The 22,900-nt window shown below is 48.5% G+C and overlaps 10 protein-coding genes across 10 annotated transcripts; 3 read left to right on the top strand and 7 right to left on the bottom strand.

Annotated features, from left to right (window-relative positions):
• Positions 1-365: 365 nt before the first annotated feature.
• BC939DRAFT_529383 (uncharacterized protein) lies at positions 366-2,929 on the bottom strand. The gene is made up of 3 exons (XM_051561508.1): positions 2,398-2,929; positions 2,149-2,294; positions 366-2,019 (listed from the first exon to the last, which is right to left on the bottom strand). The coding sequence occupies exons 1-3, from the start codon at positions 2,684-2,686 to the stop codon at positions 424-426; spliced, it is 2,031 nt and encodes a 676-aa protein (XP_051411649.1). The 5' UTR covers positions 2,687-2,929; the 3' UTR covers positions 366-423.
• Positions 2,378-2,929, bottom strand: BC939DRAFT_453269 (uncharacterized protein). The gene has a single exon (XM_051555906.1). It carries the CDS (start codon positions 2,888-2,890, stop codon positions 2,714-2,716), a length of 177 nt encoding a protein of 58 aa, XP_051411650.1. The 5' UTR covers positions 2,891-2,929; the 3' UTR covers positions 2,378-2,713.
• On the bottom strand, positions 2,894-4,879 carry BC939DRAFT_176513 (uncharacterized protein). The gene is made up of 4 exons (XM_051550412.1): positions 4,484-4,879; positions 4,350-4,373; positions 4,056-4,243; positions 2,894-3,964 (listed from the first exon to the last, which is right to left on the bottom strand). The coding sequence occupies exons 1-4, from the start codon at positions 4,761-4,763 to the stop codon at positions 3,101-3,103; spliced, it is 1,356 nt and encodes a 451-aa protein (XP_051411651.1). The 5' UTR covers positions 4,764-4,879; the 3' UTR covers positions 2,894-3,100.
• A 104-nt stretch (positions 4,880-4,983) lies between these two features.
• On the bottom strand, positions 4,984-6,141 carry BC939DRAFT_477631 (uncharacterized protein; the record flags this gene model as incomplete). The annotated part of the gene is made up of 3 exons (XM_051558692.1): positions 4,984-5,146; positions 5,498-5,688; positions 6,124-6,141. 3 exons carry the CDS (start codon positions 6,139-6,141, stop codon positions 4,984-4,986), a joined length of 372 nt encoding a protein of 123 aa, XP_051411652.1.
• A 362-nt stretch (positions 6,142-6,503) lies between these two features.
• BC939DRAFT_453275 (C2 domain-containing protein) lies at positions 6,504-8,033 on the bottom strand. The gene is made up of 2 exons (XM_051555907.1): positions 7,743-8,033; positions 6,504-7,644 (listed from the first exon to the last, which is right to left on the bottom strand). Exons 1-2 carry the CDS (start codon positions 7,924-7,926, stop codon positions 6,671-6,673), a joined length of 1,158 nt encoding a protein of 385 aa, XP_051411653.1. The 5' UTR covers positions 7,927-8,033; the 3' UTR covers positions 6,504-6,670.
• A 955-nt stretch (positions 8,034-8,988) lies between these two features.
• Positions 8,989-11,285, bottom strand: BC939DRAFT_176594 (uncharacterized protein). Its single transcript, XM_051550413.1, has 7 exons — positions 10,922-11,285; positions 10,661-10,830; positions 10,238-10,575; positions 10,055-10,136; positions 9,837-9,967; positions 9,513-9,727; positions 8,989-9,416 (listed from the first exon to the last, which is right to left on the bottom strand). Exons 1-7 carry the CDS (start codon positions 11,035-11,037, stop codon positions 9,134-9,136), a joined length of 1,335 nt encoding a protein of 444 aa, XP_051411654.1. The 5' UTR covers positions 11,038-11,285; the 3' UTR covers positions 8,989-9,133.
• Positions 11,284-12,292, top strand: BC939DRAFT_176768 (uncharacterized protein). Its single transcript, XM_051550414.1, has 3 exons — positions 11,284-11,613; positions 11,750-11,959; positions 12,092-12,292. Exons 1-3 carry the CDS (start codon positions 11,406-11,408, stop codon positions 12,196-12,198), a joined length of 525 nt encoding a protein of 174 aa, XP_051411655.1. The 5' UTR covers positions 11,284-11,405; the 3' UTR covers positions 12,199-12,292.
• Positions 12,293-13,884: 1,592 nt separating this feature from the next.
• On the top strand, positions 13,885-15,464 carry BC939DRAFT_453287 (uncharacterized protein). The gene is made up of 4 exons (XM_051555908.1): positions 13,885-14,220; positions 14,344-14,878; positions 14,999-15,080; positions 15,220-15,464. The coding sequence occupies exons 1-4, from the start codon at positions 14,055-14,057 to the stop codon at positions 15,409-15,411; spliced, it is 975 nt and encodes a 324-aa protein (XP_051411656.1). The 5' UTR covers positions 13,885-14,054; the 3' UTR covers positions 15,412-15,464.
• Positions 15,465-17,757: 2,293 nt separating this feature from the next.
• Positions 17,758-19,776, top strand: BC939DRAFT_529390 (S-adenosylmethionine synthetase). The gene is made up of 4 exons (XM_051561509.1): positions 17,758-17,892; positions 18,068-18,815; positions 18,959-19,282; positions 19,387-19,776. Exons 1-4 carry the CDS (start codon positions 17,844-17,846, stop codon positions 19,412-19,414), a joined length of 1,149 nt encoding a protein of 382 aa, XP_051411657.1. The 5' UTR covers positions 17,758-17,843; the 3' UTR covers positions 19,415-19,776.
• Positions 19,777-19,954: 178 nt separating this feature from the next.
• Positions 19,955-22,662, bottom strand: BC939DRAFT_453290 (nucleoside transporter-domain-containing protein). The gene is made up of 4 exons (XM_051555909.1): positions 22,124-22,662; positions 21,870-22,009; positions 21,409-21,632; positions 19,955-21,248 (listed from the first exon to the last, which is right to left on the bottom strand). Exons 1-4 carry the CDS (start codon positions 22,350-22,352, stop codon positions 20,033-20,035), a joined length of 1,809 nt encoding a protein of 602 aa, XP_051411658.1. The 5' UTR covers positions 22,353-22,662; the 3' UTR covers positions 19,955-20,032.
• Positions 22,663-22,900: the final 238 nt, after the last annotated feature.

Here is a 22,900-nt window from a genome sequence, read left to right on the forward strand (position 1 = left end):
TCCTGGGCACGGGGGTATGCCGTCGCTCATTGGCGGGGTGTGGTACAGACTGGGCAAATCAGGGGAGCCCCTTGGGCCTGAGAATCCTCCTTCGTCTGCGCGCGAGACTCAAGTGGCCATTGCTGGCGCGTCCTAGCAGACGGATCTCAAACCGGACTTCATGCCTGACCCACGACTGGCCGCGTTTGTTGATAGCAACAGCAAAAAGGGCGTGTATGTAGCTCGTTACGTACGCTTTCGGCATGACAACGACCTTACAGCGACCAGTCATGTATCACCTATCCGTGCCACTCACCATTCGATCTCTGTTGCACAAACGCGTTTTTTTTTTTTTTTTGGCGGTGGGGGAGGGGGGACCTTGCATTGCATACTATAGATAGTGAAGAAGACCCTGGCTATGTCGCCGTCCAACACCTCGATCTGTCAACTCCCAGATCCACTTCCGCCCATATCACCATCACCACCGTTGTCGCGGACGTGGTCTTGATCCTGAGAAATGGGCGTTCCTTCCTGAGCTTTGTTTTCTTCCGAATCTAGACCTAATTCAATAAACCCTCCTCTCCGTGGCCACTCTATCGAATGTTGTGTTATATTCCGATCGCCTTGTCGCATATCTGACTGAATGGGTGTCAAAGATGGAGAAGCACTCTGTGCAGCTTCGATCGTGACAACGCTCAACACCCCGCGCTTGGCAGTACTACTGCTGCTACTGTCGCTCCTAACACTAATTCCTCCATTCCGTAGCACTTGACCTTGTCGTCGCTGTCTCTGGTGTTGCTCTCGCTGTAGTTCCTTCTGGTGCTGCAGTCGCCTAATCTGTCTCGCACTGCTCAGCCAGCTCATATTCGCTTCGGAATTAGTAAGGCTGACATTAACAGCGCTCACACTTGACCCCGGTTCCAACTGCACAGGATCCTGCGTGGCACTCTCGAACGACTCGGAAGAGGAGCTCTCGCCGGCACCATGTGAGGACATGGATTTGCTTACGGATGTTGGCTCAATGGCTCCATTTGCTGTCGCTGCTGGAGTTACGGCCCCTTGTCCCAAGTTGATACCAGATACTAGAGAATGCCCAAAATCCAGCATGGATACAACATGAGGGACAGGGCCGGTATAGGGCACATCCTTGTTCCGTAAACGCGGCGAGATCATGACGGGACGGGGTTGAAACAACGGGAGCGGGTGTTGCCTCTTCTGCTGCTGCTGGTGATTTCGTGGCCCATGAGAAATCGGTCTCTGTACCTGTTCAAGCCTCGAATCAATAGTTCCCATAGCAAGGTATCCAGGCCTGTGCAAGGTCGAATTACTATTGGTTCGACCAAAGAGCGCCGTTCCTGCTGTTGCATCTTGCGTGGAAAAATTCCTATGCGGCCTCCGTACCCCACTTGACTGCTGGTACATCTCATCCGACGACCTGTATCGCCGTGGACGTTGTACCGGAAGTGGTGATTCAATTACCTCGTATGTGGCTGCTGCACCTATATCGCTTGCATGTATTCCACCACCACTACCATCGCCACTTCGAAAACCCACTTCCACAATCTCGTCTTGGCGTGAATTCACATTCGCGGCAGTATTTGGCCTCGTTGCGAGAATGACACTTGAAGGAGGTGCATTCGTATCGGACCGTCTCCAAGCGCCTGCTAGGCGCTTAATCCAGCTTTCCGCCAACCTCATCTCATTCTTCTGACGCCTCGCCCTTTTCTGCTTCCCGATCCCTTGGTCAGGATTTTCCAGTCGTCCTGGTGCTGAGAGAGAAGCTTCTTCACGTCGATAATCGCATTGGGATTCCCTGATCCCAGGTATTGCTGGTATTGTAATTGCAGTGACTGTAGAATGTGGACTGGAACATTGTGCTGCTTCCAGGACCGATTGTGCGCGGGACGCATTGGCATAGTTGATGGCCTGTGTACACCGATCGGCATGATCAATCACCCAATACTGGCCCTGCCGAATCATTCGGATATTACTGCAAAAGTGTAAACGGATAAATGGAGCGACAGGGCATGTTATACCGATCTAAACAAAGTCCACCAAAAAAAAAAAAAAAAAAAAAAAAAAGAATTAGCCAGTAGAGAACAGAACAATAAAGGTGATGGGAGGTGCGACCCCATGGACATATGCTGATAAACAACAGCAAGAGCATACAAATAAATCGACAACCAAGCATCTGCGCATGGATCGGCAAAGTGTCTTGCTGTTCATTTTTCGAATCCTTAGTTTCGAAAGCGGAAGCGCGACCATGAAGTAGGACAAAATCCAGCAAATCAAGAGTCCAACCCCTGGAATGAAGCCTAACATTAAGCAATGCGCAAAATTTAAAATTAAAAGGCGTCAAACAAACGCACAGCATAAAATGAATGTCATTTCTAGTCCATTTTCGTCGCTCACACTCACTCAAAAAGAATGATATGCCGAGGTGCTGAACAGCCCCTCGGATACCGTCTTCAGATAAATCTTTCCTCGTCAATGGCCTATCCAACTCGCGTGTCCCATCGAGAAGCACGGCCCAGTTCTGAGCGCGTTGAAACAACTGTCCATTAATCCGCATATCCTCCTCGTTGATGTCAGGGACCCCTATCTCATACATTTCAACGGCTTCAGAGTGCACAGTGGGCAATCTCTCGATCGATGAGGACCGGGAGAGGTAAATGGAGTCATTAAAATATGTTGGATCGTACTGCATTCTTAAACGGTGTTGTGTGGAGCCGTGTTAAGAGATATCTATGAAGTGTGCAAGTGGTTTTAAGTAGAATGGTGTTGTAGAGGTGTGGATTGAGGTTTTTGAAGGAAGAGAGGCAGGGAGTGAAAAGCTATGTTTGAGAAGAGGAGAAGAGAGGATGCAAAAGCATTGAGGACTCCCTAGAGAGGAATGTTTATATATTACCATCGCACCACATCATGGAAAAAGAAAAAGTGAATATAACGGCTTTGTTCAAGATGCGGCAGCTTTTAAAAGGCTCTGAGGCTACCTATTTGCTGAGGAATAGACCATGATCTCCATTCAAAGAAACCCCTGTGTCTTTGTGGATATCGAATTTGTTTCGTCCGCAAACGCTTCTATTGTCTATTGAATGCTTCGATGCCTTGCCCTGCTGTTCTAAACAGCCTCTTTCTCCATCATAGCTTGCGCAGGTTCACTAGGGGCTGGAGTCATAGGTGTTTCCGAAGTAGATGCACTGATCTTTACTGCTGACTCTTCTCCTGTGGCACTAACTGCAGTATTTGCTTCAGAGATGCCGTCTACTCCCTCTGTTTTCCCTTTCTTGCTCTGCAGTCGCCTTCCAGCAGACGGTCTGAATCCTGTTCTCTCCCGAACAACAACCAACGGCTCGTACCACCCCCGTGTCAATCCACCCTTCTCTCGATCTGCAGTGTTAAATGGTGGCTTGAGAGATCCCTTGAAGTATTGCACCACCATCTCCTGGAACCGTCTCCGTCGTTGCGCCTCGATAGGATCCACGATCTCTTCTCCTGGAGTGCCGTCCTCCTTTTGCGCATATGCCGGCGTGACTTGTCGAAACTCGTACAAGTCGTTATCGGCGTCATCAATTTCCGTGTCTTGACTCTCGCCAGCACCAAAGGCCCTGCTGTCCGATGCCTCTTCCGAAGCTTCGTCCCCAGTCGTGATGGCACCTGAAGTAACTGCTGCCGCTCCAATGCCCTCGTGTTTTTTCAGCAGATAACAGAACCAACGATGTCCAATCTGAACATGCGTGACCTCGTCCTGGTGAATCTTTTGCAGCATCCTTGCAGAATCCGTATCGCCACTTCGATCGAAACGAGCGATCGTTGCCGGGTTAACATCCAGTCCTCGAGATTCGATCGTCATATGCACGACGGCCATACGTGCGAGAGCCGAGCGAGCAGTGTCTGTACAAGAGTCCCAGATCGAGGCATGGACAGGTAGGTCCCCATAATGCGCTCCCTGTGACTCTAACCGCTCGTTCAGCCATTTAAAGTGCTAGTTCGAGTAATCGAAGGCGTTTCCCGTCAATGATCTGAATTCTCCAGCTGCTCTTTGACTACAAAACATATTTTTTCCTTGAACATACCTTAGATTCGTCACAAGCCATTTGCATAAAATCGTCAAAGAACCTATTTGGCATCAGAAACTCCTTCTCCTGTTCGTTTTCGGGCCGATCCTTGAGAGTTGTGCCAGCAGTGGCCTGAGTGTAGTATCCGAAGCGTGCCATGTTGTCCAATGCAGTGTCGATCGCCCATTGTTCCACGTTTGCCAGGGCTGAAATTTGAAAATTTGAAAAAAGTCAGGAAATGATAGATGTGTAACCAGTTTCCTCGCACCGTTCTTCAGTTTGTCGGAAACATTAGCGGTGGTTCTGTCATACCGTGCAAGATGGCGATCCTGCTTGCTACAGGGAGAAAAAAAAACGAGCACGCCAGAGATATTGTTAGCCTTATCATTGCGATGTTTCTCGAGCTACAATGAACAAAATAGTTACGATGCGCCGACGGAACGTACAGAGCGATCCAGCCTTGCCGACCTTGACCCCAAAGCCAGGTCGGACAAATTCGAGATTGTCAGGTCGCAACGGTATCTCTGGCGGGGTTGCACGGCCGACTTTCATCAGTGTCATGCCATTTGCGTTGTCGCTATCGCGGGCCTTGATGGTTTCCCGCCACTGCTGTCCAAGAAGAAGTGTCAAGTCGGCTTTCTCAATCGGATCGATCGTGTGCATGATGTGAACGCATCGCTCCAACAGCGAATCGCATCCATCTGGAAAGCGAATGTCCTGGCCCATTGTGATCTATGTTGTCCTGTCGACTTCTTTTCTATGGTGCGCTTTTTTTTTTTTTTTTAGAAAGTTGTTGTCGACTGAGTTCCACATAAAAACAACATCCAGACAACAAAAATAGTCTTTATTTTAGAGACGTGCATGGACTGGGGGGAAGACAAAAGAAGGAAATAGAGGATGGTCGGGGTGTATTGAGAGAGAGGCTTTATTCTATCTTTCCTTGCTTTTACATCTCATCCATGGCGCGGAGGGTCTCCTCGAGCTCGTGCTTGGCCTTGTCGTGCTTATCGGTCATATCATCAAGCTTGCTAATCAACGACTCGTGCTCCTTCTCCAACGTCCTAACCTTGCGCGAAAGATCCTCTGTCTTCAACTCGATCTCGCGAAGCCTACGGAGAGAGAGAGAGAGAGGGAGAGAGAGAGAGAGAGAGAGAGAGAGAGAGTAAAAAGACAATGGTCATTAGATGGTGGTCGTTGAGTCGCCCGAGCAAAACGACAATCCGGGACGATACAATTGACAGGACAGCATAAATCAAAAGCATCTGCCTGTTTTTTCATGTCGGCCTCTCCATGTCCATCTGTTTATAGTGCTCTTTCCATCGGTCATTTTTCATAGCTTCAATAAAATTGAGCAGAAGCAAGATGAAGCGTTCCAGAAAGTCGCTTTGGACCAGTCCCGTTCCTGAATCTCGTCCCATCCTCAGTCCTGCGTTCAGAACAAAATGAATTTCAAAACTTACTTGTTCTTATCATCGCTGCTGCCAGTCTCGGCGCTCTCAAGTTGGGACTCAAGGAGGACAACGCGTTCATGGAGCGAATGGGTCTCCTCCTCCTTGGTAGCAATATCAGCCCGAATAGCAGCAAGCTCGCGTTCAGCCTTCTCGGCGCGCTCCTTGGCCGCCTCAGCCTCATTACGGATGGTTTCGAGTTTCTAGGATTGGCGCAGTCAATAATGCACACAAGGTTGTGTCAGTCTCCGATAGGATAACAAATAATATTCTCGGCAACTCATGGAACAAAGAGTTGAGGATAAGCGTCATGCATGCGATAAAACACGCGTCCCATGGTCTATGTGCTGTAAACATGAGGGTTGCTGCTGTCCAATACTGTCAAATGGTCATCAAGGCACCAATGGCGAGGAGAGAGGAATGTGTCATCCTGTTGCCGCAGTTGCGGGCTGTCCTGACTGTTTAGTTCAATACATCAGCAACAGAAAAGAAGTATTCCTGGGGGGCCAGTTGGGGACATCCAGTCGCGACGATAAGGCCGACGTTCCTGCACAGACGTAAAAGAGACGGACGAACTACTGCCGGCACAAATGCTTCAGATGCTGCCATGTCGAGTGAATATGAATTAGGGATCCTACCTTTTTGAAGGCGTCCATTATGATTTCGTTGCGTTTGGGAGTGAGGGTGAAGGTGCGTGTGTGTGTGTGAGTGTGTGAAAAAAGATGATGAGGTGATGAGCCGTGGAGGTTCTTTTTTATTCGTTGGATGTGACCCATCTATTTCGAACGGCGCGTTAGCCTCCACCTTGTGCAGGTTCAGGAACGCGTACACAGTACGCTTGGATGCATTTTTTTTTTTTTTTTTTGTCGGTTGAACGCGCGCTTCCTCTATTCGGCGCCGCATACTATCCGACTCAGCCATCTTTGATTCTCAAGGCCATAAAAGTGCGTATTCTTGCTACATTCATGATCGCTTCACTCATAGACATTATTTCAGAAACGCTACAATACCAGAAAAATTGAATTCAGGTTTATGTTTTATTCGTCTACAAAAAGAGAGGGAGCCGTTCTCTTTTTAAATTGGTTCAGTTGAAGGTATATACAGACATGGCTTGATTGTTTTTGATGGTCTTGGAATGGAACCACGAAAATGATAGGAAGATCGAGTGCTGGATCCCTTTTCTTTTTAGTCGGCGCGCCAGAGAGAGTGAGCCTCGGTGGGCTCCCATGTTGGGTTGGACTGATGGCCCTGGAGACAGACGTACTTGCGTCCGTGGTACTCGACCTTGTCCCCGGGGGAATAGTTACCGACAGGGTCCCATTCGCGAGCGCAATGGCTCTTTTTCTTGTGGTCATCATGGCACCCATGCTTATCATGCTTATCATGGTTGTCGTGTTTGTTGCTATCATGGCACCCCTCGTGGCGCGCATCCGAGTGGCATGACGTGGATTTGTGGCTCTCGTGCGAGGTGTTCTGATGCTGCTGTCGTTCGCGCTCAATTCGTGCCTGCTCCTCCGACTTGGTCCTCTCGAACGTCGCTCTCTCCTCCTCCAGGTGCTTCTTCTCGTTCTGGAATCTCTCCTGCTCCAACTGCTGCTGGCGTGCAGCCTCCTTCCTTTCCTCTTCCTTCCTCTTATCATCCCCGATCACCTTGTTGGCCAAGAAGCCTGCGCCTAGGGCAAGGAGACCGCCTGCGACGGCCATACCGGCATCAGCGGCCGTCTCTCTGTTCTTAATAGACTTGATGCGCTTATGGTGCGCTTCCAGCATATACGACTGGCCCTTGACAGGCGTTGGAGACTGGCCTACGGACTCAGTGTTCTGGCCAGGAACGTTGTGAACAGTCAAAGTCAGGTTGATCTGACCATTCTGCTTTCCATCCGCGGTGTAGACGTCAAAGATGCCGTTCATGGTTCCACCTGGCGCGTGAACAACCTGATTAATCGGGATCGCTGCGAAGGCAATGATGGCATCGGCAGTGGTTTCTTCGTCCATGATTTCGATGTAAAGATCAGGCTGGCCATTCAAGGGCACATTGAATGACTGATTCCAGACGGGGTTCTTGCCAGCATTCTTGTGAACAAAGGTCTTCTGGAACGACTTGAGGTCGGTGATGTCGAGCGTGAAGCGGAGGTAAGGATCCTGCTTGCCGAATGTCTATGTATATCAAAGTATTGCAAGATTGGATCCGTGAGTCAGTAAAAATATCGCTATGATTATTTTAACAGCTCAATGCAAAGAGAGGGCGAAAGTACCTCGACATCCTTCAGATTGCTAGCACCGTGGGCGGCGACCGACAGGGTAGGTGAGCCCTGGACAGAATGCGTGCTTTGCGAATATCCCTGGGTGACACTGACACCATGAACAGATCCCTCAGAGGTAATAGTGGCTGAGGTGCGGGTGGTTTGCGAGGACTGGGAAGTGTGCTGGCTGAGCATCATGTTAGGAAGAGCGTCGAAGTAGGAGCCGGATACAAAGATGTGGAAGAGTGTGTTTTTTCTGAAGTGCTTGGTAGGACCGAGGTTAGATTGAAGAGTTGTACTGCGGGTGGAAAAAAGATGAAATGCCTCGAGGGTATTTATACCATGAAGAAGGGCATCAACGGCTATGGCAGAGCGAGGAAAAGTTAGACAGCCTCATCGCGATTGGTGCTGCTGTAGCTTGGTGTCAAGGAGAGATAGAATGGATTGCGATAATTATGCTACGCTAGGAATAGAAAAGGGAGGCAGACCTTGCCCAGGGGGAGGAAGAACTTCGATCCATGTCCGATGCATTTGAATGCCCCTTCATCCAAGTGCGTAGAAAATTTATGACGAGCATTGCCAGTGCATCTTCAGAAAGGAAAAAATAGCACCCTTGTCACACGCAAACCCAAATCCAATGCAACTCATGCCCCTCCTCGCTCAAGGACTTGATCCTGCGTGTAGCATGAGCATGACTGTCCGTCGCCCTTTGCTTGGTTTGATTGTCTAAGCAATGCAGGGCTAGAAGAGGCAGATAAAACCAGCAGCACATTAGTACATTCGTGCATAGGAAAATAGATGTTGCGCACCCCAAGGTCAGCGAGGTCCCGGTCCCTTATCAGAAATCATATTCTTTACACCAATGGAAATTATCCCCTGTTCATCTTAGGTGCGAAACCAATATATCACAGCCCTACTGACCCCATACTGTCCTCAAAAACAGATACCCGAACCAAATCCACAATGCCTGCCTCCTCAGACCCACCTGCTCCGTTACCTCTTGCGCATCCCCAATTTTTTATTTTTCATTCTATAACTGTTGTGCCGTTGCAGTTCAGCTCACTCAAGTACCAAAGGGCCCCCCTACTGGCGTTTCGATGTGACCAATGTAGGTGAAAAAAGGTGTGGATCGGAATCTATTTTTTTCATACAAACCTGTCCAATGGTATAGTATGCGCGCTTAATGAAAATGCCAACACATCAATAGCAGGATTTATGACCAGCCGCAGTTTCTCTCGCTTAGCCATGCGTAGGTGGTACTCAGTAATTAATCGTTTACAAACAAAGACGCGGGCGAGGCCCTGTGTTGTATAATCAACACAAGCCGCGCTTATGCGCATATCCAGGTGCGCGTTCAACACACCTCTCTCTCCTCTTCGGCTTTATTCCATGTTCCCATTGCTCCTTATGACTTTGCGGTCTCCGTAGTTACAGTTTTCCTGGTGATCATATCGATCATCTGCTTGCCGATCACTGCCGCCTCTCCAAAGCGATCTTTAAAGAACTGGGCCGTGTCTTCGAATCGCGCTCTGTAGCCGTCCATATTGCCCAGGGCAATGCACTCTTGCCAACCACGAGCTGACATCATGAACTCCATATCATCTTCACGGATCTCCTTGGCGTAAAGTGCAGCCTGAATAGCATCTTGAAGGTACTCTTCGTTCAAGAACAAGTACTCGGAAATACCACTATGTTGATGTGCTTTCATTGCATTAATACAGAACAAATTACATCTCTCACATTGGCATGCAACCCATCAGGAGACACGAAATGCAGGGACTTACAGCCAGAAGCGGAAGAGTGGCGTTTGACAGACCATGTGCGAATAGGGGTTCATTTTGAGTTGGTACCAACAATCAACCATCGCCAACAATGAAAGATGAGAGTTCGGCTTAATTTTTTCCTTGGGTACGCTACCAAGAGAGTACTGGTCCAGCAAATTGTCCGACAGCAAAATCTGTTCCCTGTCTCCTCGGTTACCAAACACAAAGTCGCCAGCCTAAGTCAATAAAGATAGACATGCGTTTGAATGGTCAGCAGAAAATAATGGCGGGCATACGTCCTCTGGTTACGTCCTTCGAAGCCGTCCTGCTCAGATAAAAACGTACAGCTCGAATCCTGGTGATAAACTCCTCCTCTCTCTCCTGAATCATGAGTTTGAAAAGCGCCGCCACTGATAACGAGTACTGTCGGACTTGTGCCTTGGCTGATGGGTTCAAGATCGCCAAACCCGCGTACACTATGGAATACAACGTATATTAGCACTCGTTTAAACAAAAGACGGCATGAGAACACGAATGAAATCTGTTAGTGCCTCTGATCTTACCGTGCCACTTGTTGGAGAGAATGCGCATAGTCATGTTCACTTTGACATTCTCGATACCCCCCGTATAAGTTGGATCGAACCACTACTTGGACAGTGGACAGCATACCCATATAATTAGTGTCCTTTCATTCAGGACCCATATCGTGCCCATTTTTTACATTTGCATGAATCGACTGCTCTTACCGGGAAGTTATTCTGATGTTTCCATGTTGTACCCATGCTCAGGAATGCCATGTGTGTAACCGCCTGTGTATCAGCCGTAATCCTATCGTGTTCCTTGTACGACAAGTGCGCGATCTCGCTCTCAAAGCAACCCAGAATCCTCTCCACCAAGGCCAATGCCTCATCAGATCCGCGATGGTTGATAATCACGAGCGGCTGTCCACGGGATGAGACTGCGGGTCCATGCATAGAGTGGCAGGTGATAATATAGACGTCCTCAGGTAAGTGCTTTTCGAACGCCGCAATCTCTGGCGCCTTGACAGATGTCTGGCCGGCCACAATGGCACCGACCTTTGTTGCTATTTCGACGCAACGAATAACTGTTAGTCAATTGTTATGAAAGCGTTCACCGATTGCGAATCCAGCATCAATCGAGCTCCTTACAAGGACCATAGGTAGCCACAACAGTGTCGATGAACTCTGCAGGGACAGAGTACAGGATCCAGTCACACTGCCTTGATACCAAGTGTCCATCTTTCATGACCCTGATGCCGGTGCCTTCGAATTCCTGACGCAATTGGTCGTATTTGTTCGGCATATCGCACACATTCACGCTGCAGAAGCGATCGTTGACGATAAGAGATAATCGATTAGAGCACTGTATCTACGATTGCCTTGCACTGCCAGAAAAATAAGACGACTCACTTTTTCCATCCTGCGGCGAAGAGTTTCCGGGCATAGAGCTTGCCCATGTCACCCATGCCAATGATGCCAAGCTGGATCTTCTCCATTTCAGCGATGGTGGCCTCCTGATCCGACATTTGTGTGCGTGAAACGTTGTATGTTTGAAAACTTTAAACTTATATTGGCGAAACTCCAGATAATGGCGAATAGTTCTATCAATGGAAGCTTGAACTGCTTTCAGTTATGACGGTAGAGGTTGCGGTAAAGGATAAAGAGCCGAGGAAGAGCAGGAGGAGTTTTGAGAGACAGTAGAGCAAAGGCAAGAGAAGAAGGCGAGAAGGTTCGCGTGTCTGTACCTTTTTCTCCGAGTCAGCACCGCGAGAAGTGGGGGGCATTCCAATTGCCACCAATTGACCAATCACATGATGGAGTCTACTCGTCTGGCAGATGCCAAACGAACGTGCGTTCTGTTCTCTACATCTTTTTATTCACTCGTCCATCCCTCATGTCATTCCCAAAGGACAGTAAGCGTACCCAGCCTGATATCGCTCTCCCGGAGGATGAGCAGCTGACGTTTGGACGGCAAGCCCCCTATGCCACCAGCTCAGCTACCTCGCACCCCGAGACAGAAGCTGAGCCATTATTATCAGAACCCTTCGCAGCATCACAACCCCCGAGCAATAGACGCACACCACAGGAGTTTGCGCCTCAAGGTCCGTTCAATCGAGACTACGAATAGAGGAAACCAAGGATTGCTTGGTATTGTGCACGAATAATATCGAACGTTCGCCCTACCATTGTTTAACCAAGTGGTCTTGATCTTTTGCGCAAATGAACGACCAACAACAGATATACCTCCGCCAACGTACGAGGACGTAGTAAGGCCAAGGATGCCACAAGGCACCTACGGACCCAGTCCAAGCAACGAACCAGATAGTCCCAGGGCAAGTTCCGATCCCAACTTCTCGACGCCATTGCTTGGTCAGGCACCAGCTACGCCATACACGACCATCCCTGTTCCGCCCGTACAGCCAACTTCACAGAGAGAAAGCTCGAGTGGTGAGTCAGTTTGTTTTAGTGTACTTTCAGACGGCTCGAACTGCATAGTATTTAATGAAATCAGGCACTTTTGCTGAGGAAACCTTTTGCTAACCAATCACTGGAATAACTTTTCTATGAACACATATCTAGAGGCTTCTAGCAAATGGAGCAGATTCTGGTTGGTCTTCTTCTTTGTCATCGTCGTTCTCTCGGTCATCGATGACAATACTACAACGGTGTGTATACAAGAAACATAGTTCTCCTTTGGTTTATACAAGCGGCTGTGAACTGATACGTATCAATGTTCTGTGAATAGGGTGGTGACAGGGACGGTGATGACAGGAGCGGAGGTGACAAGTGCGGAGGAAAGAGCAGATACACAACAATTATTGCGAGTGCTGATCTGCAGTCGGATATTAGTGATTTTTCTGTGATTTCAAATGGAATGGTAAGTTTGTCTCTTAGGATGGCACTGCTTTCTAGTATCAAATATACAGTTCCTTCATGAAGGATACTCATGCATGCATTGCATGCGCGCTGTGTCATTATTAATCTTGCTAGGCAAGCCACGTCGTTGTGGACCAAACAGCGGAGGGGGATTCGACCTCTGGAATGACAAAGCTTACTATTGAGGCTTCAGGAACTGAACGGGACGATCTTCGTACAATCAGACACGAGGTCAAGCAGGACTCTACCTATGGCACTATGAAGGCTACGGTCACTGGTGTTTCCGGATCCGATAGGCCAGAGTGCTTGAGGACCGTCGTCAGGATCAGCTTTCCACCCACGAAAAGGACTGTTGAGAGGATCAAACTCTATGTTGTTGAGGGCAATGTGACTGTTGAGCTGCTCGATCCCAAGAAGCCATTGCAGGTCAGCGAATTAGACATCAAAGTGATAACAGGACACAGTCTTGTCAATGCGGATGTTCTGAGCTTGGCTCGGATCGGCGGCAGCGTGGGAAGCATCAGGGGTGATATCGTCGTTGGCAGTGAGTTCTCGGCTCTGATGGTTGACGGCCACATATCAATCAATCTGGTGCAGAAGAGTGAGCAGGATGCGATGGAGAGTAAGGTCGAGACAAACAATGGCAACATCATAGTCGGTCTTGTAAGTCGGAAGCAGGAAGCTATGCTTATTCGTTCAGTTGGTGGCAGCATGATTTAGCTTATCTCATTGTCTCTAACCATTATCTCTGGAATATTTACACCGCGTTTTTTTTTTCGTGCAGCCGACACCGTATGTAGGCGAGTTCAAGGTGGAGACGACGAATGGAAAGGCACAGCTCGTAGATTTCGACTCGAAAAGGACCCATGTCTCCTATGTGTCTCCTACAATGGTCAAGGGCTGGAGCTCTGCCACAGGAAAGTCGCCCGGATACTCAAGCTCCTTCATAAAGCTGGTAACCCGTAACGGACGACCCACCCTATCCATGAAGCGTATCGAGTTGTAACAATGACCCCTCTATACCATAAAGCTGTTTATTGTATATCCACATTTATATGCGAAGAAGACTTTAAAGACCTAAATGTCGGCGATTTGGTTACAGATACTGTCTCTTCATGCCCATACACCAGGTGGAATTGATTGATTCTTTAGGTAATACATTTTTCTCGTTGTCGTTGCACGGAGCAAATTCTTTAGTCCTCCAAGGCTGTCAAAGAATTTTATGCGCGGAATATAGATATAATAGATACCGTCGTGTGGAGTGTCTCTTAAAATCTAGTCCTATTGAGCTGACGAATATTAAAGCCAAAGGCCCGCCCACATCATAGTCAATAGCATAGAGGGTGTATAAGAAAATCATAGACATCTAGCCTTCACAAACAGGGTCATAAAAAGCATTAGACTCATGTTCGGAATTATGCGAAGTATCGACTAAAGTGCATCGCAGCACGGAAAATTCAATGTTGAGGGCCTAGACTAGTTTGTCGCATAATTTTCTCAACTGACGCGTCTTTTGAGAGCGCGACTTTTTACGCGACGAGCGGCAGCAAATCGCATGGCGGTACCTGAGTGGCTTGCCTTTCTTTAACTCGCGCGCCTCTTTTGCCCATCCCTTCGCACAGCACTTTCATTCACACCCGACCGGACGACGCAGCAAAACAAGACTATGTCAGGACCAGGATCAGCATCAGGAGGGGCTTCGTTTGAATGCAGCTTGAACGGCACAGTGCTCCCAGGACAATTCAGGCACCTATACGATCGACTCTTGGGATTGTGTGAACATGCTGCCCATTCAAAGATGTTTGAGCACGAGATGCTTTTTACGCCCGCCAGTAAGACCCCACACATGTTCGTGGACAAAGAAAAAAAAAAGAAAAAATAGAACAGGAAACCGAACGGAGGCTGAGATATCGTTTTTTCAATTGCTCTTTATTCCCTGCGGACGAAAATACTAGTTCAGAGACCTATCTATGCAGCCAGGAACGACGATGTCCACTTACGATTGCGAGTTAAGCTGACAGTTCTGGATCACGGCAAGAAGCAACAGCGAGACGAAAGTGGCAGCAGGAAGAAACTGAAGGGCAGCAATAGCGTAGATGAGAGTGCAGCCACCACAGCTGGCAGTACTGACAAAGATAACGGTATACCAATTACGGACTCATTGAGCGGCGATACAGGAATGACGTCTAGCACACAGGAGGCAGGGAACAAGGATCCAACTTCAACAGCAGGTGTTCTAGCTGATGGCTCACCGAAACAACACTCCTCGACGTTATCGGGCGGTGATCCGTCACAAATGACAACAGTAACAGAAGGGATGGCGTCATCATCAATGGGACACCATCACGGATCGAAAGCCGTGGTGACGAGGCAGTATCAGCTATGTCAATACGGACACCCCGAACCTGGAAGGACGATCGTTGTGCGCTCGGCTATTCTGGTCAAGATCCATGGCGATGCATTCGGCTTTTTATCCTTGCTTGGTTATGGGTAAGGGGTTTGGGACGGTTTTTTTTTTTTTTTTTTTTTTTTTTTTTTTTGCTGCAGGACAGAAACGAGGGTAGCAGCTCGTGCTGATCAACGATATGTATTGCGTGTGTTCCGAGATAGGTTCGAAGATGAATTTGTTCGACGTGGATACAACTTCATGTATAATAACATTTGCAGGATATCGGTGTTCCGGAAATACAAGGTAATCGGCTAGAGGGTCTCTTCAGGATCAGTCTATTGAACAGTGTGCATATTACACAGGACATCTGTTTATCGATCTGTGGTTCTCACACCTTCTTTTTTTTTTTTTTTTTTTTTCTGTTTTGCGTTTACTCCCATAGCTCTCGAAGCAACACGATCCATTTTCAGCAATTGTGCCAGAGGGAGAAGCCGCTGGAGGGCACGCTCCCGATATAGCGTCGCCGTGGTTGGTCGAGATCACGTCGAGCTTCGTTTCGCAAGAAAACGTCAATTCAATGTCGGATGAGATTAATGTGGTCAGGAATTTACTCGCAGGATCGGTCGTCTATTGAACTCATACTGGACGCCAGCTGTCCATATACAACAATAAAGCAATAGAATATCGAAAAAAGGCATTATTGTGTCGAGATTTAGTTGGGGGGGTTAACATAATAGTAATTGAAGGGATACAAGCGTCAAGGGCAGTGGTGAAAGGTCGCGATTTTTCGATCTGACAGGTACATGATTTTGTACGTGTGGGTCAGTGGTTGATGGGAAGGTCGTCCCATTGGCGCGTGGGAAGCAAGGTTTTGGCCACGCACAGACATGGCATGCAGGTTGTACCTTTTGTGTCTGCGCAGAGGCGCTTGTTTACGACCGTTGAACAGCAAATAGTGCAATCTTTTGTTCTCTTTTACAACCACACTGCCAACGCCGTTATCGTATTCATCCTAGACAACGTGAAGGAGTCCCTGTCCAGGACAAGCCCAAAATCACATCATTTTAGCGTAGCCAGACTACAAAAGGGCACCGTATTTTTTTTTTTTTTTTTCTCCCCCAGATTTCGATCATGGAATAGGGTTTAAGGCTCATTTCTACCAAGCAATATTCTTCATGTGCTAGAAATCGTTGTCAAGCCGTTGCGACAAGTAGCACAAGGATCAAATAGAAAACTAACAGTAAGAAGGAGGACATGCTGAACCAAACCAAAACCTTTTATTTGTTGGGGTGGGGGTGAGTGTATCGTGGCAACCTTCTTTTTTATCTTTGCTGTAGGGTCCCCCCCCTCTGGAAGCATGCGCCTTTGTCACCATACTCTTGATCCCCCCTCCCCCTCCCCCTCCCCCCCCAGTCTGGGCATCTCAGAAAAGTACTCATATTACGCGTTGGGACATGCTTAGAATGCGATCGGATGATATAAGGAGTCGGTCATCATGGTCAAAAACAGCAGTGGTCAAAGAAGATCGGAATGTCGATATGCATTTTTTGAAGAATGTTGCCCGATTGTCGGTGCTGCTTCTTTTATTTTTATTTTTATTTTTTATTTATTTTCATCACATTTCACCAGTAATAAGGTCGACTTTGTGAGTTCGCACGGATGTGAGGTTCCTGAACGCGAAGGAGACATGTTTCCTGTTTCCCACAGGCCAGCAAAAACGACAGTAAACTCTTCTCGCCGTGTCGATCTCATTGGCCGCCATAACTAGGAGAATCAAAGGTCCGGGTTGAATGGACGACGCGCAGGCATTGGGGCTTCCTATCCATTGAGATCCATCCAGATCGCGGACTTTTTTTCTGTGGTGATGAGTATGAGACCTGTCCCTGTTTTGAAAAATGGGGGAGTCTGGCTGGCATGGCGGTTCGTCTTCATGTGTCGTGGCAGTCACTTCTTTCAGTGGTCATCCAGGACCGGAATGATGTCGTGCCGTAACGAGCTGCTGATTGGCTGGCTGCCTTTTCTTTATTTCTCAGACCAAACGTGGGTGAAAAAAAAGTGAGATAGCTGATCCTCAACTCCGGTTGCTGCTTGAGCAGGTACATCTTTTTTTTTTTTCTTTTTCTTTTTGGCCTTGGGATGCCACGGGAAATGATTGCATTCCTGGCGCCTCGTAACAGGGTTACCGTGGGAAGTTATATGGTATAGCTCTTCGATTGCTCCATTGTTTGATCCTGATCGGTCACCTCAACGGTCCGACGCGTGCTAACGAGGATACCACTGATGATCCTGATGACTCTTCCAGGTGAGGTGAAATCCTGTTGTACATGCATAAATGTAATACGAGATCGAGCAATTGGAGAGGATATGTCCCTGTGTGCGCGAGCGTGAAGAAGAATTACCGTGGAGGGAAGGAGAGAAGGAGAGTGTTAGATTGATACGTGACAACAGCAAGATCTCGAATGATTACCGGGCAGCGGACACCCAAAGGAATAGAGGATAATGGTGGTGCGAGAGACAACCACTCGAGAAGAGGAAGAAGGGGTCGATGGCGACGATAATGGCGACGGCAGATGATGATTCAAGGCCAGCCGAGTAAGGGTGGAGGTGTTGTTCGTGTTTGATTTGATTATTGTGTGATGTGAGCGCAAGATGATTTGATAAAAGGCAAACGAGCATGGTGGGGGCGTGCCAGGAATGTGTTCCTTCCTTGTCGTTCCTATTTCTTCTCGTGTTCTTCATGTGGATGCGGACGATGCGTGGATGGGTGTGAATGTTAACTCCGGCGGTGCGCTGGTGTCTGTTCCTTGGCTGGCTGGGCCCCCTCCCCCAATGCGATGGACAGAGTCCGTTGTTCTCGTCCTTGAAGCTGGAGCGAGGCAAAAAAAAATAAAGTCCGTTTCCCCCAACTTTGGCTCCCTCCTGAGGCCCATATAAATATACGCCATCAAGAAACGAAAAATTTTCCCTCTTCTTCTTTCCTCTTCTTTCTCCCTCTCTCTTCCTCCTTGCTTCTCCCTCATCCACCCTCATCACCACCGCCCCACCACCCTAATCTCAAAAGTCATCATGTCCACCTTCCTCTTCACCTCCGAGTCCGTCGGCGAGGGCCACCCCGGTATGTATTTCTCAACGAAAACAGAAAAAAAAAGAAGAAAAAAAAGGCACACCGCTTTGGAATGAGCAACGGAAACCGATCTCACGAAGAGATCGTTTTTCTGAAAAAAAAAGCTACCTCTTTGCTGACCTGTATCTTGCCTCGTGCTTTCCTCTCTTGCCCGTGTCAATTGTAGACAAGATCTGCGACCAGGTCTCTGATGCTATTCTCGATGCTTGCTTGACTCAGGATCCCATGTCCAAGGTTGCTTGCGAGACCGCCGCTAAGACCGGTATGATCATGGTTCTCGGAGAGATCACCACCAAGGCCACTCTCGACTACCAGAAGATCATTCGTCAGACCATCAAGAACATTGGTTATGATGACTCTGAGAAGGGCTTCGACTACAAGACCTGCAACGTTCTTGTCGCCATTGAGCAGCAGTCCCCTGATATCTACCAGGGTCTTGTCCAGAAGGGTTTCAACGTCGAGGACATTGGAGCTGGTGACCAGGGTATCATGTTCGGCTATGCCACCGATGAGACTCCCGAGCTCATGCCCTTGACCTTGACGTTGTCCCACAAGTTGAACAAGAAGATGGCCGACGGTCGCCGTGACGGATCCCTCCCCTTCCTCCGCCCCGACTCCAAGACCCAAGTCACCATCGAGTACAAGAACGAGGGTGGTGCTTTGGTCCCCATCCGTGTCCACACCGTCGTCATCTCTGTCCAGCACTCTGCTGATGTCGACAACGAGACCCTCCGCAAGGCCCTCAAGGAGGAGGTCATCGAGAAGGTCATCCCCGCCAAGTACCTTACTCCCGAAACCATCTACCATCTCCAGCCCTCCGGCAAGTTCATCATCGGTGGTCCCCAGGGTGATGCCGGTGTCACTGGACGCAAGATCATTGTCGATACCTACGGTGGTCACGGTGCCCACGGAGGGTAAGTCGCGTCTTGTTTGCTTGATTGCTTGTCTTTTTTTTTTTTTTTTTTTTAGGAAATGCAATTGAGTTTACACGTGCTAATGTTTGTTCCTGATTCATTAATTAACATTTGCTTCAAACATTCTTTTATCTGTCGTGTAGTGGAGCTTTCTCTGGAAAGGACTGGTCCAAGGTCGATCGCTCTGCTGCCTACACTGGCCGCTGGATCGCCAAGTCAATCGTCGCTGCTGGCCTTGCTCGCCGCGCCCTTGTCCAGCTCTCGTACGCCATCGGTGTCGCCGAGCCCACCTCGGTCTTCGTCGACACCTACGGCACCGGCACGAAGTCCGATGAGGAGATTCTCGCCATTGTCAAGAAGAACTTCGATCTCCGCCCCGGTGTCATCGTCAAGGAGTTGGATCTCTTCAAGCCCATCTACACCAAGACCGCCTGCTACGGTCACTTTGGTCGTGATGAGTTCACCTGGTACGTTTCATTATTTCTGCTGTTTAACTGTATACACTTTGTATGCTCAGTTAGTCAGACGCTAACGATTGTCTTCTGTTTCATTCATTTCTTGTCATCAACAGGGAGCAGCCCCGCAAGCTTGAGTTTTAAAGAGTGAGCAAAATAAGAAAAAAGGCGTGCGCGACTGTTTGATACTGGACATTTGCTCCGGTTGACATGGACGGTCGTGTATCTGTATATGCAATATCGATTGAGGGATCTTTTTACAACGAACGTCCTTTATTCAAGTCCAAAACAACAGGTGGTTCAACCCATTCCTGTTTTTGCCCTTTTCTATTTTTCCAAAATCTTTTAAACCAAAAAAAACATCCCCCCAAAAGCAATACCACACTGATGTTCAACGTTTTTTAAAAATCCCCGCTTTGTATGTAGACTTTTTCTTTTTGCTGTTTCATCTCTTATAACCATTGTTCAACACAATAAATGTACTTTTACCGCCCCTACCGCATAAACCAAAGAAGACTTTCTATTGCCCAATTGTGAAGGTGTAGCTGTTGAAAAAAAATGATCCCATGGAGATTCATATGAGCGAACCAACTGATTGGCAAGCGTAGTTCAGCTCTGTAGAAGGACGTTTTCAGCGCGTCCCATCGCTTTAGAAACGGTAGAAACCATGGGCGATCATCCTTTACTGTACAGGTTCATGTTTATTATGAATAAAAAAAATAAATAAAAAAAGGTCCGAATTATTGGACAGGGAAAATCTCTCTAAGAGGCACAACCGCCTCTGGCGCACATCAAGGCGCGCACACCAAAGCTGGCGACACTTCCCAAGGCCAACCCAGCTGTCAACCAGAATCCGAGCTTGACCCCCACACGGCCCTTCTTCTCCCCTCCGAGAACACAGGCCGGACCGACCATCATGACGATACTGCCCAGATATCCGTTCGAAAGCGCAAACAAGAAGACCAATAAGAACCAGATTTCGTCGCGCTGGATCAACAATGGCAACAACCGGCTCTCTGAAGAAATCGGCAAATTGGCGGTCAAGAAGATTGGGATGAAGACAAAACGTCCGAGAGCAAAGACCATGTACCGCAGTTGCTGTTTTCGTGTCGGATGCTTTGTGTTGGGCGCGAACCATGCAAAGGCAGGCAGGGCCTTGCCTGTCCAATCGCCCACGTTGTAGGTCAAGAAATGCAGTGGCACAAACAAGTCTCCAGAAACGCGAGGTCGATCCGGAGCAGTGTTGTTGGATTCGACGAGTGCGGTCAAGGATGGGAAGAGCGACAGGGTCAGGCCAAAGACCAGGGTGATGGAAATGTAGAGTACCAGGAGCGGGTGGGTCTTCTTCTTGGGATAGATATCCTGCATCAGCTGCATAGCACTCTCGTCGGTCGCCAGGGCGGTCGCGCCGAGACTCGCGCTCCTGTAATGGTTCACACGCTCGGCGGCTTCATGCTCAGCCTGTTCCTCTGCATGACGACGTTGGTTCTCGGCGATCATGGCGGGCGTGATGGTCACGGTCGTAACGCCCGAGGTCATGGAGCTGGTGGAGTTGCGTCGTCCATCGTCTTGATCCGTCTGTCCATCCGCGGTATCGTTGTTGTCGTCGTTGATGCTGCCGCTGTTCAACAAGGAGGGAGAAGGTGGTGCCAGGAACTCGATCGGCTGACGAGGTTGCTCCTCTGTGTGGTACCCATAGATGGGCAAACGGATCAGAAGCGCATGTGCCAGAACCGAAACTACGGTGAAGCCCAATGCGAAGGAGAAGAACAAGAAGGCGGAATGTTCCAGTCCCTCACTCCTGCGACGCCCTCCTCTACTATGATCTCCTCGTCCAGCGAGCGATGATGATGATGATGATGATGATGGTGATGATAACAAGAGAAGATCGTCCGTGTAAGAACTGCCCTTGGGTGGGGACAGGATTTGAGTGACAATCTGTGAGATCGCAACGCCTGCTCCAGCTAGTCCTTGTCCTCTGTTTCGATACCGCCCAAAAAATGAAAGTTAAAAAAAAAAAAAAGCCCATCAGGCGACTTTCCGTTAGCAGCAGCTTGCAGCAGTAGACCATAAACTCTCTTTTTTTTTGGTGCAGGAATCTGACGATTGGATTACACACTAATCACACGAGGACTTACAACATGACACCCTGGACATGCCTGCCGGTGAATTTGGATGCGAGGCCAAACATCCCGTTCTGGACCATGGAGGTAGAAATCGCAGACAGGGACAGCATGGACAGGGCAAAGTAAAAATAGGTGGTCGAATCAAGTCCAAAGTCGTACTGGATCGAAACTAGGATCGATAGGAAGACGGTTGCGTTCAAGAGTAAACTTCCGATGATGTGTGTCGTTCCGGGGGCCTAAAATTTGGGGGACACAAAGATCGGAGCGTCGTCAGTTCATCGTACATTAACGAGCCACTTTCCGAGGAGAAAAATGAAAAATGAAAAAAAGACGACGACATCGATGTTTCTTTGAGGGGGTTTTGGTCTAGGCTCCTTGTTCATATGTCTTTGTAATGCTTCCTGGTACAAAAAGAAAAGAAGAAAAAAAAAACGCTGGCCGTTAAACATGGCAGCCGAGTTGACTCTGGTTACCTGCTTTTGGATCAGGATTGAACTTCCAACGACAAGCAGATTCGTGCCCATGAACGCTATCGAGAAGTAGTTCTGAAAGTTGTTTTCATACGGTGATCCTGTAAACCGCAGTTTGAAGAACCCTTGAGCAGTAATAAACACTACAAAGCGTGAAACGAACAAAGAGTCAGTCTTCTTTCTAAACACAGCAACTTGACAAGGTCAATGGTCATTCCTCTTTTTTTTCATCTCGATGCTGCTGATTCTCGAATTACCATTCCACGGCAAGAGCATGGATGCACCCTGGAGGACCATGATCCAATAGGAGATTCGCCAGGGATCTGCAGGTGGCCCCTGTTCGACTGTTCTGTGCCTCGTCAAGAGGTGTGAAGTTTCATACTCGTCATTGTCGTCGTCTGGTTGGGACTCTCCCAGGTGGTTGGAGTTGTGGTCCCCGTTCTGCGGCCAGAGGGGCGTTGTCTCGTCCACTGCTGCAGCTGGCATTCCCTTGTAAGCGAATCGGGTCCGTCTGAGGCGTGTAAATGTGATATGATCTGCTCGCGCTGCCTGGCCTTGTCGGATGTGGAAGAGAAGAAAAAAAGAGGATTGGAAGAGCAGGAAAGGAGTAAAACAACGAAGGGAGAGAACGAGATTTTGTTTGCTGTTCCAAATGGCTCTCAAGGATACGGACACCAAGGGACCATCCCCATGGCTGATGCAATCAATTCACTTTTTTCATATCCAATTACTCTGTGGATTTATGGATATGAGGAAATGCTTACTCGTCTGACCAAGGCCTGCTCTGACTGGCCACAGCCATTGTCGGGTGCCAGAGAATACCAGAGGCACCAGCTGAACCAGCTAATTCCCACAATCCCGTGACATAATCCTGTATAAAAAAAAAAAAAACTCCCCGTAGTCAGCAGTCCATAGTCAATGCGCTGGGTGAGCACCAGCAATAGAGTTATGACTTTTGTATGAGAAAAGAAGAGAGCATGGCTACCTGGGTACACACAACGACCGTTGAAGAGCAGACAGACAGCCTGCTTCTC

The sequence above is a fragment of the Gamsiella multidivaricata genome (genome assembly GCF_025024155.1).
Source record: "Gamsiella multidivaricata strain RSA 2152 chromosome Unknown BC939scaffold_37, whole genome shotgun sequence".
Taxonomy (NCBI): domain Eukaryota; kingdom Fungi; phylum Mortierellomycota; class Mortierellomycetes; order Mortierellales; family Mortierellaceae; genus Gamsiella; species Gamsiella multidivaricata.